This window comes from Balaenoptera ricei, chromosome 1 (assembly GCF_028023285.1).
Source record: "Balaenoptera ricei isolate mBalRic1 chromosome 1, mBalRic1.hap2, whole genome shotgun sequence".
NCBI classification, from domain to species: domain Eukaryota; kingdom Metazoa; phylum Chordata; class Mammalia; order Artiodactyla; family Balaenopteridae; genus Balaenoptera; species Balaenoptera ricei.
Window position 1 is genome coordinate 174,478,910 of NC_082639.1, and position 14,303 is coordinate 174,493,212.

The 14,303-nt window shown below is 36.3% G+C and overlaps 1 protein-coding gene across 8 annotated transcripts in view; it reads right to left on the minus strand.

Annotated features, from left to right (window-relative positions):
* MARK1 (microtubule affinity regulating kinase 1) overlaps window positions 1-14,303 on the minus strand; it is a 144,121-nt gene that overhangs the window by 60,724 nt on the left and 69,094 nt on the right. For all 8 annotated transcript variants that reach the window (XM_059942206.1, XM_059942214.1, XM_059942189.1 and 5 more), the window contains exons 2-3: window positions 5,352-5,555; window positions 4,025-4,078 (exon numbers count right to left, since the gene is read on the minus strand). In XM_059942206.1, coding sequence (XP_059798189.1) covers window positions 4,025-4,078; window positions 5,352-5,555 — 258 coding nt within the window. The remainder of the gene's footprint in view (window positions 1-4,024; window positions 4,079-5,351; window positions 5,556-14,303) is intronic.

The following is a 14,303-nucleotide window of genomic DNA, read 5'->3' on the forward strand; positions in this document are numbered from 1 at the left end:
GCCCAATAATATGTCATTGAACCCTTTGTCCAATAACTAATGAGGGGTAAAACAGGGTTTAGAAAAGTCAGATTTTTGGTCAGTGAACTGCTTGAAATACAGTTTGGTCTTTCCAGAAAATCTGGTTATCTTATCTTCAACATTTAAACTGTTGATATTTTAGCTAGACATTAACATTATTGATATCACCTTTTAAAAGAAACTTGTTTGAACAACTTCTCCCTCAAATCCATTGTATTTCAGTGTGAAAGATATACTTCCCACCAATTCTCCACACTGTATGCTGAAGAGACATCTTTCAATAGCCAAGATTTTATGATAGTCCCTGTTTTCAGTATTCCTTTAAAACCAAATCAAGATCAGAGGTTATGTTACTGACCGCAGATGTCATGGAGAATGAAGCAATGAGTGACTGGGCATTAGGTATGAACTTATCTATTCACATAGCAGTATCATTCCTTGCAGTATATATATTAAAAAATTCAGTAATGATTCAAAGACAACTTCTGCAGTCTACAACCCAGCTCACTAAATGCTAACCCTTCTCTTTTCACTTAGGTTTTCACTGATCCACAAAAGAATTGGTCAAGACTTTTCCTTCAAATGATCCACACACATAAAAAGAACTGTATGGAAGAAGTACTCAGCACGTAAGTGGTTTTGTGCAGCTACAAAGTGAAATATGCTATCAAGCACACATATGTGAGAGTAACTGGTATTTCAACCTATGTCCAACAGAGAGATTTGTTAAGGAATATTGCCAAGAAGCTTCTGCTTTCTCCTTGATCAAAAATATTTGTCAATAATTATACGATTCCTTTTACAAGTTTGGTTTCTTGATAATTTGCTACAAGAAATGTAATTCTGAATTGCTTCCATGGTTCTGTCCTCTGCTCTACCTTTAGTGACCAGATTCATCAACATGATAAAGATTATTTTGCAGATGTTCTGGAAAACTTAACTAGCTTACCAGAGAGGTCTCCGGGCTTTATCTGAAAACTCATTAAGGTATAAATGGCTTAGGTCACCATTTGACAACATTTTACACAACAGGTAACACACTAGACAATAGCAGTAAATGGATCATTCACTTAAGCCTAATTTCCAGATGTCGGTTATTGAAATTTTTTTACACTTGCCCTGCTTGTGTAAAATCACTGTCACAAGGATTTTCGTTCTTTATAACTGGGATGCAGCACTCCTCTTTATTATTTAATGAGTTGTAGTAGTCTTGTTTCTGTTTTCATTACAGGTTTTACTATTCAGCAAATCACTTCTGAACCGTTATTTTTGTGAATTTGAAATACAATGCAACACAGTAAAACAATAGAAAACGCAAATTAGCAAGCAATACACAGAAGACAGATAAACTGCACCCTGGTGACTGGGATCTGAGACAAGCTACACAAACTCTGTCATCTGTGTATAAACTAATGTGTCCAAGTTTCAAACTTGGTGGAATTTCAGAGGAAACGATAACTAATCTTACATTTCAAGTATGTGAACTAGGAATAAAATTGCTTCATCATTCTGCTTTTCCTCCAACAGTAACAGGTTGCTTAAAAGATACCCAAGAATCACGAGTATAGTTCATAGACCCTGGTCTAAAAACCCACTAATGTATGAGGTGGGAGTCATGCTCCAAAGAGGAAGAAGGAAATATAGCATGTATGTCAAATAGCTCTTAAAGTATGAAAACTTATTAAATTGGATTCCATTAATTTAAAATATGTAATACAAATAATATGAGCATATTACGTGAACAATGTTGGAGCCAAAGATGCTTAACAATTCCAAAGACCAAACTGTTTTTAAGAACTTTATATTTTAGAAGTTTGGAACAGTTGGGGTATCAAATTTAGATTACTTTTATCTACCACTGATGTTGACAAAGGAAAGTAATATTTCCTATAAATATGTTATACACAAAAGAGAGTAAAGGAGGGGAACCAGCTTAAATTCAGACCAAGTCCAGAACAAGTTTTAACCAAACACTTTTGTGTTGAGATGAGATTAAAATGAATCCTTACTGTAAATGTATGTGCTGCCATTATCTCCCTTTTAACAAGCACACCTAAGACATGGAGAGCCATTGTGCTATTTTTTACCTATAGGACTTGACTGTCAATGCTAAGGAAAAAAAAATGATTACTTTTAATTCCGTTTTTTTACATTTTTATTTTTTAGATTTGACTGACTGGGAGATGCTCCCAGCATTCAATGGGTAAGGCCAAATGTTGAACGTTCTACAATGCACGAAAACTAAGCAAGCCTCGATCTGTTTTTTTTCCAAACTTTTTAACAAAAAGCGAATCTATGAACACAAATAAAAATTATTTTGAAAACAACAAAATACACACAGTGTACTGGCTACATTTAGCAAATTTCAATCTTTCCTTTGCTTTTATTTTTACAGATTAAAGAAAACAAAATTGCCATTATTTTTTATATGCCTGTTTGGAAAAGCAACAATTTATCAGCAAGATTAGCAGAATTTATAATAGAAATTACATCAACAAGTATATTTTTTATCTGAATAACAGTCCACCTTCATGTCTGCATGTCCGCATGTTTCAATAAGTGTGACTTTGGTTCTACAACCTTCTCTGGTCCCCCCCTGGGAAAGACAGAGTGGGGGTCACATTACTGTGCCTCCAACGAGCACAACAGGCCTGGACTAGTTCTAAATGTCACTTAAAATCACTTAATTTGCCAGAGTAACCCACAGATTAGCCTAGGAAAAGTGACAAGGCTAGGTGGGCCACGGACAGGGCCACTGGGCTGGTATGCAGTCTGTGCACTGTAAAAGGGTTTCCAGGAGAAGGGGAGGCAAAAACTTGCCCCACTGTGGCTCTAGTCCAGGAAAACACAGCACCTTTGGATAACTCGTCTGCCCAGGGAGGATGCCTTTTTATAACGCATACCACTAAATCATGATTAGCTGAAAGATGGGTGCTGCAAGTTTCTCCCAAAGAACATCCAATAAAGTATATTATCTCATACTCAGAGAGAAAAAAAACCCAGCAAACCTTTCATGTTCTCACAGATGAGAAATACTAATGCTATGAAAAATTATATTGGTTGTCAAATTTAAAAGGAATCTCAGTAAGTACAAAGACAGATCTCTAAGTAGAAATATATAAAATAAACTGAGTTATCTGGCACTGAGACAAGTGGAAAGTCTTAATATCACGGACCCAAATTTTTAATTTAATGGTAGAATCACAGCAGGTGTAGTTAAACATACTATACTAAAATTTTCTTATAAAATCCTGTTTTAGAAATCCAAAGTTATTTACATCACACTTACATATGTGACCACGATCCCATTATATTCTAATAAAAATCATAATGTACTTTATATATATATATGTATTATACATAAATATTATATAGTGAGCTATATACAAACATATGACATAAATGTTAAAATATTTGCTTCATTTTTAAAGTACTAATATGTGTATCTAAGAAAATTTTCCCACGTAAATAACTAATGAAGCAACATGAAACAGCTTTACCAGGTCAATTCCCATCCTAACTGCTTTTTTTGGTCCCTCTCCTGCTTTATATTTTCACCCTTTGAAGAAATGGTCGTATCTTTTATTGTAAGTTAGCTGAAAGACTAGTTCTTGTGGAAGAAGGAAGAAAAGCAAGTGAAGCAATAAAAGGAAACCCACCTATGGACAACAGAATCACGAGTTGATTTTTAATAAAGCAGAATCCTTACTACTTCAAAATATTTGATATGAAAAATTGTATTCTACTGAATTAAAAGACATAAGTTCCTCTGATATGGTACATGCATTTGAGTAGCAGATATTTTTCAAACAAACACTTGATAAACATTTTTAAAATATTATTAAATGTAAATATTATGTTTTATATCAAATATTTTCTTCATATATTGATGAAATGTAGTATTGTACCTAACAGGAAATTTAAAATAACTGACTTTACAGAGTATCATATATTAATTAATAAACTCGTATTCTAATTACTTACTATTAAAATAATTAAATACCTTTTGTAGACTGGTAGGATTTAGCTGAGTTTTGTCTATTATTTTCACAGCAACCTAAGAAAAAGAGAATCATTAAAATATATTTGAGAATACATATCTTAATGAATAAAATTTATAAGGAAAACATCTTTTGTTTCATTCCTAACTAGATATAATTTAGCTATATTTGGTGTTCACATAATTGGATGGTAAAGTTTTGATAATTAGGCAGCCTTAGAATATATTCTATTGACCCAAGTCTTTAACCTATTTGATTCTGAGTCAATGAAATTACACCTTTGTTAAAGTTATTCCAGGTTTCCCCTTTTAAAGTAAAAATCATCTCTATCTTAATCTTTTACTCATGATCTTGATAAGTTACAATTATCAGAGGGGAGAGGCTTATAAACTTTTAGTAAGTTAAGTATTATGTGGGTAGAGAGATTGGACACCCAAACTTCCATACAGCAAACTAACAAAACGGATTTAAATGTCCTCTTAAGTCTGTGTCTAATACATCCTGTGTCCCAACAGCTCCTAGGGTCAAAATGGAGAGAGAGGACTAAATTTAACTGTAAGTGACAATAATATTATGTATAGAACAAAATGGAAACTTAACAAAAACATTTTATGACAGATTTTTCCTAATGTCCTAACTGGATCCAGTAAACATTATATAATATAGAATGTTAGATGTTTAACTATTTTTAGTCTTTATTATATAAATTATTGAATATATTATTGTTTTAAAAACAAATTTTGCTATATAAATACATCTGATTTGAAACACATGGGATTTTAGAAACCCGATTCTCTTATTATCTGAGAAAAACATCTGTATAATCCTTGCTCAATGTGGTTTCTAAATAGATAAAAATTAGTGGGTGACTTTCTACATATTTATACCTAATTTACCTCAAGCAGTAATTTAAAAAAATTTTTATGGAGGTAACAGTGGTTTATAACACTATATAAGTTTCACATGTACAACCTCATTTCCTGCTCCTGTATTCACTACAGCTTAAGCAGTAATTAATAAGAAGTTATCCTAGCCCGGTTCGTGGGGTCGGGTAAAAATCAGAAATTTTTACAGAAGCCATATAATGAAAGACAGAAGTCTGAGAAAACCTCATCTGTAGCATATCTGATTTATGAGATGCTAATACATAAGGACAATTCTTCTGTGCCATGTATAGATAACTCTATCTACATAAATTCCATTCACACATATCCCAGTGTTTACCATATTGCAACTGTTACTTATTCCCAGAATCAGCTGTAGGAAAGCTTTTGTAACTAGACTCTGGAGAGGTCTAAGTAAATATTAAAAGGAATCATGAAAACTTACCTCTCTACTAGTTAGAACATGTCTTGCCAATTTCACTTTGGCAAAATTTCCCTTCCCTATTGTTTTTTGTAAACGGTAATTTCCAATGTGAGGCTGTTCGTCTGTTGCTGACGTAATGGAGTTTCTACACCGAGGGATGTTCTGTCTGCTACTTGATTTGGTCGGCTGGATATGGGGCTCAGTATATCCATCCACAGATGTATGCTGAGAAAAAGGTTACAAGGTTTCACGGTTAATTAAACTACATTATAAAAGGATAGTTTAAAAAACTACAAACAATTTTCATCAGTAATTCATCTCCAATGAAAATAGATTGTACTACACGATTTTAAAGCATTTTGAGCATTCTGTTCATAATTTCTACTTGACTTCAGCTCCCTTGGCCAGTGGGAATACAACCATTTAAAATGAAATGTTCTGCGTAGCTTTAGGTATATGCTTTTGGTTTAAAACAAATACAAGTGGTTAGATAGCCAGGAGCCCCAAAGACCATTACTCCTGAAAGGGTGTTACCCCTGTGGGTTGAGAGGACAACACAATCCAAGACTGCTTCATTAAAATGGCAGAATGTCTTCAATGCCAAGACAAACAACCTCATGAGTATAGCTCTGTTTCTCTAAACCAGCCCAAATACTTGTCAGGTTCACTCTTTCATTGGCTGGGCATATAACTTAGCCAGTTGACCTAGCAGCTTCCCACTGTAGGTACACCTCTAATCAATTCCTGCCCATTCCCTCACCCACCTCACCATGCCCAAGCAGGAGCTATCTATAGCCCCGCCTGAATCCATGACCTAATATCCACTGCATTCCTCCCCAGTGCCCTTCTCAAGGCAGAGATGTCACTCTGTCTCCTAGTCTCACGCTAGCCCACAATCGCACTGAGTAGCTGACTGTTCCGCTGCAGGCTCAGCACCTCAAGTCCCGGGTAAAGCTGCCTAAGGAACCCTGTTTCCCCAGCTCTGATTGTTCCTGCTCTTGTCTAGTTTTGTCTGCATTCTGACATAAATAAAATTTCTCGCTCTTTTCGTGAAAACGTAGAATGTAACATCTTTATCTAACTGGCATCTTAACAATAGCTGAAGATGAGTAGAACAAATTAGCAAAAGAAGGGGATAATTTTTATTTGCAAGGTAACTAATTCAGACATACATTGTCCCACCTGCACCACCAAAAGCTTGTCTAAAAAATTTTGATCAGAAATTTCTTGAAGGCAACTTCGAAGACGACTCCGTTTACGAACCTCACGCAAAGCATGACTCACGGTCATTTCTCTATTTGTTACTACTTTCTGATTTTTGTAAAAACTCAGCTCAGGGTGAAAGGATTTTTTGTGTTTTACACACACGTGCAGCCTGCAGCCTCAGTCTGCGTTAGTGGCCCGCTGGCGTATTTCCACAGCAAACTGTACTTCCGTGCAGCTCAGCATCCATTCCACTGCGCTGTCATTACACATTCACTTCTTCGTCCCAGCCACCCTACCGCGAGCAATCTGCGGGCAGGGATGTTTTCTTTTTACCTTTGCACACTCACCACATTGCAGAGTGCCAGATACATAGGAAAGATTCAATAAAGCAATAGTTCTCAAAGTGTTGTCCCTGGACCAGCCCCATCAGCATCATCTGGGAACATGTTAGAAATGCAAATTCTCTGACCCTATTCCAGACCTACTGAATAAGAAACTCTGGGAGTGGAATCCAGCAATCAGTGTTTTAACAAGTCCTCCAGGTGATTCTGAGACAGGCCAAAGTTTGAAAACTACTGCAGTAAATAATGCAAGAAGGTGGTAAATACAAAGTTATTCACTGGCTCTCAGAGACTTTTCTATTATCCGAGCATAAACAAGAGATTTTAACTATAATTAATTTCCAACAGTTAACAGATTGCTATAATATTTCCTACAAAAAATACTTCTCTACCTGAACTTGTTCTGTAAGGACTGTGGATTTGTCTAACACTCAAAATTTAATCTCCTTCTCAACAAAGCTTTCTATGCCTTTTCATAAAGCAGAGTTGATTACCCCTCTCTTCTGTTGCTATCTTTATATGTAGTAAAAACTTCTGTTACTGAACTATCACACCACCTTTTAAGTCCTGTCCATGGTCTGTTTTCACTGTTAGACCTAAAGCTCCTTAAGCCCCAGAAGTTAATATGGTGTTAGGCACAAAAAAGACACTAAATACATACTAGCTAAGTTGAAGAAATTCAGGGTCCTTGTGCTCCTGACACCTATACTCAGAATGACTTCTGAGGAATGATTCCTTGCTGTCCAGATCTTTGATGCGTATAACAGCAGGATGAGTTAAAATATCTGAGTTGTAACCCAGCTCCCAATGCTGGTTGCAGAGTATATCCTGAAATAAACCAAACTATGACAGACTGAATTACTAACTCCAAATTTTCACAACCTTTGCCAGGTAACTTTCCAATATTCTCCCACTGAGGATAGGGTACAGTTCTCACTCTTCGGGCATCCAGTCATGTGATTTGCTTTGGCCAACAGAATGAGTTCAGAGTGACAGTATATGCCAGTCCCATGTTAGTCATCAAGAGGCCTTGCTGTGTTTCAGCTTACTCTCTTAAACTTCTGCCATCACCATGAGAAGGACTTGCCCAGGCTGATACGAGAAGGAAGATGAGAAATACATAGAGCAGAGCTGCTCCCAGCTGAGGTCAGATTAAATCAACTAATCCCCCAGGTGACCACCTGACTCATGAGAAATAATATATGCTTGTTAGTTTAAGCCACTGAGTGTGGGGATGATTTGTTACACAGCAGTTTCAGCTGAAACAGAAAAGCTATTGCTATTTTGTAATTAAGAGGTAAACAAAAAGGAACAGTGAATAATTAGGAGATTCTTACCAGACATGTTCAAATTCTACTTAAGCTACAAACAACAAAAGAGAAGGCTATATAATCAGTTCCCTAAGGAGAAACTCTTGATCAGGTAACCTATACAGGGGCAGCGTCCTTGACTGTTCTGTATGCCGCACAAGTATGGTGAAACAGAGAGGTCAGCAAACTTTTCCGTAAAAAAGCTAGAGAGTAAATATTTTAGGCTTTGCAGGCTCTATACTGTTGGATATTCATTTTTAAAGAATCTTTCTTCGCTCAGGGCCATAGAAAAACACACCAAAAGGCTGGATTTGGCCTATAGGATGCAGTTGGCTGACCCCTGCTGTAACACATCATATTTTGGAATGTAGGACTAAATTGTTTCTGGCTAATCCTACCAACAGAGTAGGAGACTCTAGGAAAAATACGGGGATGGCTGTGTCTGTACTTGGAGAGCAGAGGAGGGGACAGAGAGCTCTCACAAAAATACTATTCCTTCTTATCCCACCCCCAGAATTGGAAAGGGTAGTATATTCTCCAAAATGCTTCTTAAAAATATAATTTCCTAACTTTCAACATTAAGCATGACCATTTTAAGAGCCAATCAACTTACACAGAATGCATTTATATGAGTCTTAAATAAGAAATTAAAATAGAATATATAGCACATGTTTTATATTATATAATTCTAATTATAAAACACCCACCCAAACAAATATTCCTCCCCTCAAACCCTCATCTTTCCTTTGGACTGCCACAGCACCACTCAGGAGCAGAATCTTTCCTTGAAGAAACTTCGTGAAGGGTAATTTGGGATAACTGATCTCACCCCTTCCTGATCAACAGATTATCTCTCAAATAGGAAACCTGGAAATAATGTTTAATTTTTAAATGTTTAATGTTCATGGGCTGAATTTATAGTGTCAAGAACTATCTCAGCCCTAAGGCTGATAGATATAAGAAATTATGTGAGCTCAATTATATAATGTCTATAAGTTTTAGTCTGCATCTTTAGCTGAAAATACAAATTCAGAGCTTGTATTTTCTTTCTTCAAGCTGTCCACTCAATCCAGTAGACACTGAACTCCCTCATTTTTCTGCAGCAGTGGCAACATGACCCTAAAGCTGGCCCTGAGTACACAGCATATTCAAAGTAATTATAGGTAATGGTTTCATTAGTTCTTCAAAGCTGCATCCCATGGATTACCAGACTTCAATTCCTGAATAATACTAGAATTTTCCCTGCCTTCAATACCAAATGAAATGAAATAGCTACTCACTAGCTCTGCATCCTTGGACAAGTTGTTTAACCTTTATGTGCCTGTTTCCTTATCTGTAAAAGGGAGCTAATAATAAAGCTTACCTCATAGTCATTCTGAGGATTAGATAAAATAATTTCTGTAAATAGTATGTAATAAGAACCATGTAACTGTTTGTTAATTAAAACTACACTAAACAAATAAAAATACCCCATTTCCTAGACCAGAATACTAATCCCAAATTTCTGCTATTTCTCTGAGTGTTTGTTGCCTGCAACCACTTCTGGTACAAATATCAGTCAGGTTTCTTGTCTGTAAGCAACAGAAACCAACTCAGGCTAAGTCAAATAGAAAAGAAATTTTTTGAAGTCTACTGGTAGACTGAAAAAATCCTGAAGCATGAAACTCGTATTCTAGTGAAAGAAAACAAGACTATGCAAATAGCCAAAATAAAATAACTATACTTGGTAATAGGGGGCAAACAGGAAATAAAATGAGGTGATGTGACAGGAACGACTACGGAGGGAGTTGGGGTGATACCTAAGATAGAGTGCATGGAATAAACGATGTTTGAGCTGGACCTGAAAGATGAAAAGGAGCTAGATAAACAGGGGAAGAGCAATCCAGACAGTGAAATGAATAAACAGAAAAATCCCAAGGTGAGATCATACTTTGTTAATTCAAAGAAGAAAGGTACCTAATAAAATGGTACATTAAATGGGACATCTTTACAAAGGGCTACATCTTGAAAATTCAGATGTCCAACTGAATACTATTGGAATTCAAACTGTTTAAGTTACAGATATAAAGCCCTGTACATTTGACCATACAGAGTCAGATTTAAAAGGCAAGAGAAGGTGCAGCTTGGCTTACTAATAGGTAATGAATGAATAAGTGAATGCATGAAGGAATCAAATAACAAATAAATGATAAAGAAAGAAACCGTTAAAGATAAGCCACATCTCTATCTCACAACCTAATTTCATTCTAGGTAGTTCTTCTCTTTTGCCTGAATCAAACAACTTTTTAAATCAAAAGAAAATCTAGCTGGGACTAGGATTTCCGTTTTCATAATTTTTTGCTAAATGAGAATGGCAATACCCTAGTTATCCAGAGGGAAAATGGTAAAAAAAAAAAAAAAAAAAAGCTATCAATTACTGAAGGGTTATTGTGTGCTAGGAGCTGTATTAGATGTTTTACATGCATTACCTCTTCTAATCTTCACAACGGCTCTGTCAAGAAGCATACCATGATGACCTGTTTTTTTTATTTATTTATTTATTTATTTAATTTACTTATTTTTGGCTGCGCGGGGTCTTCGTTGCTGCACGCAGGCTTTTCTCTAGTTGCGGCGAGTGGGGGCTACTCTTCGTTGGGGTGCGCGGGCTTCTCATTGCGGTGGCTTCTCTTGTTGCGGAGCATGGGCCCTAGGCGCACGGGCTTCGGTAGTAGTGGCACGTGGGCTCAGTTGCTCCGTGGCATGTGTGATCTTCCTGGACCAGGGATCGAACCCTTGTCCCCTGTATTCGCAGGCGGATTCCTAACCACTGTGCCACCAGGGAAGTCCCTGATGACCTGTTTTAGAGATAGGGAAAATAGTGGCTCAGAGAGGTTAGGTACCATTAGACACTGACCGTTCTAGTGTTAATGCCAGGTTCTACATAAATATCAATGAAAGTGCATATATGTGTATGTTGGGGTGGGTTGTGATCCTTATGGAGCTTCTACCTCCATGTGGTTTTATCTGGATAAAAAATTTCAAAAGCAAAAGCAAACTACCAGACATATTTTATGCTATTCCTAACATTGCTAGTGTAATGGTCACCTAGAAAGTTACCAACTCCCAGGAATAATATTGAGCACACTAGTAACATATAAAAAAGAAAACTGGCATTCATTTCATTTAAACTACACAGTGAGTAGATTTAGCCAAATAGCTGGAATTCTGAGGAAATAGAGATGGTTGTCCTATTTTTTGAAAAATGAGATGGTTTATGCTCTAAGTGCAAGTAAAAGGAAAACTTTTTATTTTGGGTGCAGCTTTTTAATTGACTAAACTTTTCTGACTTTGTTGTTAAAGCCGGAAAGTAGCCTGGAGACTACAAAGTTCAGAGCAACTGAATGTGGCTTACAAAATCAAAGCAAAACAGGCACCTTAGAAATCAATCAGCATCTAAACTTCCACAATTTTGCTCATTGTATTCATGCCATAGGTAAATATACCTTGAAATTAGGTCCCGATTTTAATTGCTAAACTCAGATCCTCCCACAAGGATGTATTACACTTAGGTATTTTCCTAGGCAAGGAAGATGTTTTTCCACATGTTGCCTCACCTGCTTGGATAAGGTTTATTTCTTTTTATTATTTTCACTATCCATCAATGATTGTCAAATCAGATATTAAAAAGGACAAGTACTACCTCTCCCCAGACACAGAATTAGCCACAAGTGAGTAGGAAGCACTCTCCCACACGGCACTCACAATGGAGTTTGGGAATCCTGAGTCAACAGAAAGTCATCAAAGTAACTCCAAAGCCTCTCACTTCATCTTATTTTTTGAACTATATCTCCCATCTCACTACTCAGTGATTTGTTTACTCACTCATTCAATCAATAAAAATTTACTTTGACCTACTATATGCAAGACACTATCCCACATGCCAGAGAATTGAGAGAAATCTAAATATAAAAAGTCCTGGTCCTCATAAAGTTTACATTTTAGCAGAGGGAGGTAAAAGGAAGAGAGAAGGGTAATACGTATGCAAACCAATAAAGAGATACAATGCCAACCAGTGGTTCATGGTATAAAAAGAGAAACCAGGGAGGGTAAGGAACTGGAAAGTAAGGGTGGTCATGAGTGGTCTCTGATGAGATGACATTTGAGAAGAGGCCTGAATGAAATGAATGAGTCTAGAAATCAAAAGAGGTCTGGGCTGGAGATATTAATTTGCAAGTAATTCCTTGCAAAAATAAGCACTTCACATTCACCTTTCCCTTTGAAACATCTAAGTTGAAAAATAAAATTACATTTATATGTTGTCTCTTCCCATGTGTATGTGTACACACAAACACACTCCCCCAAAGTCTACTGATCTTAATCCCTTGAACATTTTTTTCAAATTAAGGATACGTATCTTCCAACCATGAAGAAGGAGTAAACACGTACCAGAGGATAAGAAAACCTATTAATTTTCAAAATGGATTTAGATTTTCTCCTTTGTGAATGTCCTCTGGCCACACTTGAAAAGGTGATACTGACTGAGGGGGATACTAAAAAGAGAAAGAAAACAAACTCTCTCCAAATTATTGAACAGTGAATAAATATGGTTCATTATTCTCAGCTATGGTTAGCATCATGGTTTTGTTTTTATAAACCATATCAATTTATTAAAGCTTACTCTAATATCAAAGTAAATCATGATCTTTTATAACAGCCACTGAATCTACTGGGTGACTGAATATTCAAATGTTCCTGAGAAGTCATATCATGTATTAGACCTGAAGTTAGGGATGCCATAGCTCACTTCCCAGGACTCTAGAACATGCTGCTTTTGCACACCACAACTACTCTTTGGTCAGCTGATATTAGCACCATTAAAGGCCATGACAATTTAGAAACAATAATCAAATTTCTATTTCTCAAAGTCATTTTTTAAAAAGTAGGGAAATTATGCTTCCAATAATGGATGAATAGTTTGTATCTGACTAACCTATCAGCAGATAAAAATACAATCTCTAGACAAAATATTAAAAACAATTGTTTCGTGGCCTGGAAGAGCCACAAAAAGCAGGCAGAAACTGGAGGGAGACTGATCTTTGTAAAAAGGGAACCAAATAGGGTGAAATTTTTAGTTTTACAGTTTCTTCCTGGGGGCAAACTCTGGCCCACCTATTCCTAGTGACTGAAATTTAAGCACAAAGCAACAGTCTTACTGGCTAAAGGAGTCAGAGGATGGAGCTGGGGGTTAAAAAAAATTGACTGGAGAGTGAAAAAGGAAACTGGCAAAAATAAAGTCACAAAGAATAAAACTCTGAAATCTTTATATAAACTACAGGTTCTTTATTGAGCCCTAAACCAAATGTGAGCAAGAGAAACTCCAAGGAACATGTCAGAAGGACACAGCTAGAAAGTTAAGGAAATAACAAAGATTTGGCTGTCGCCCACCGTAGGGAAGGGAAGGCTGAATTTGAAGTCTGAGTCAAGCCAAATTAACTTCCTGCCAAATCAACACTTTTTAGAGGAAGATAACTAAATCTGGAGTCTCTGTATAGTATTATCAACAATGTCCAGTGTCTAACCAAAACTTACTAGATACGCGATGGAACAGAAGAATGAGACTGTCAAGAGAAACAGCAGTCAACAGAAATACACAGCAAGATGTTCTAGAAGTTGGACTCAACAGGCAAGAACTTTAAAGCAGTTATGATAAATACGTTTCTAAAAGTAAAGAAAAATATGATTGGAAAAATCAAACAGATGGAATATATCAGCAGAGAAATGGAAACTATAGTAAAGAAGCAAATAGAAATTCCAGAACTGAAAGTACAATACCTAAAAAGAACAATTCACTTGAAAGGCTTACAGTAGACTGCAAAGGAGAAAGGGTCAGTGAACTTGAAGACAAATGAATAAAAATTAGCCAGTCTGAAGAACTGAGAAGAATAATTAGCCAATCTAAAGAACTGAGAAGATTAAACAAAAATGAAGCGAGTGCCCCTATGATCTGTGGGTCAATATCACACAGACTAACACATTTGTAAATGGGGTACTAGAGAAAGAATACGAAGGAAATGAGGGAGAAAAACTTACTTGATGTAATAATGGTCATATAATTCACCCAAACTGTGAACTCCAAG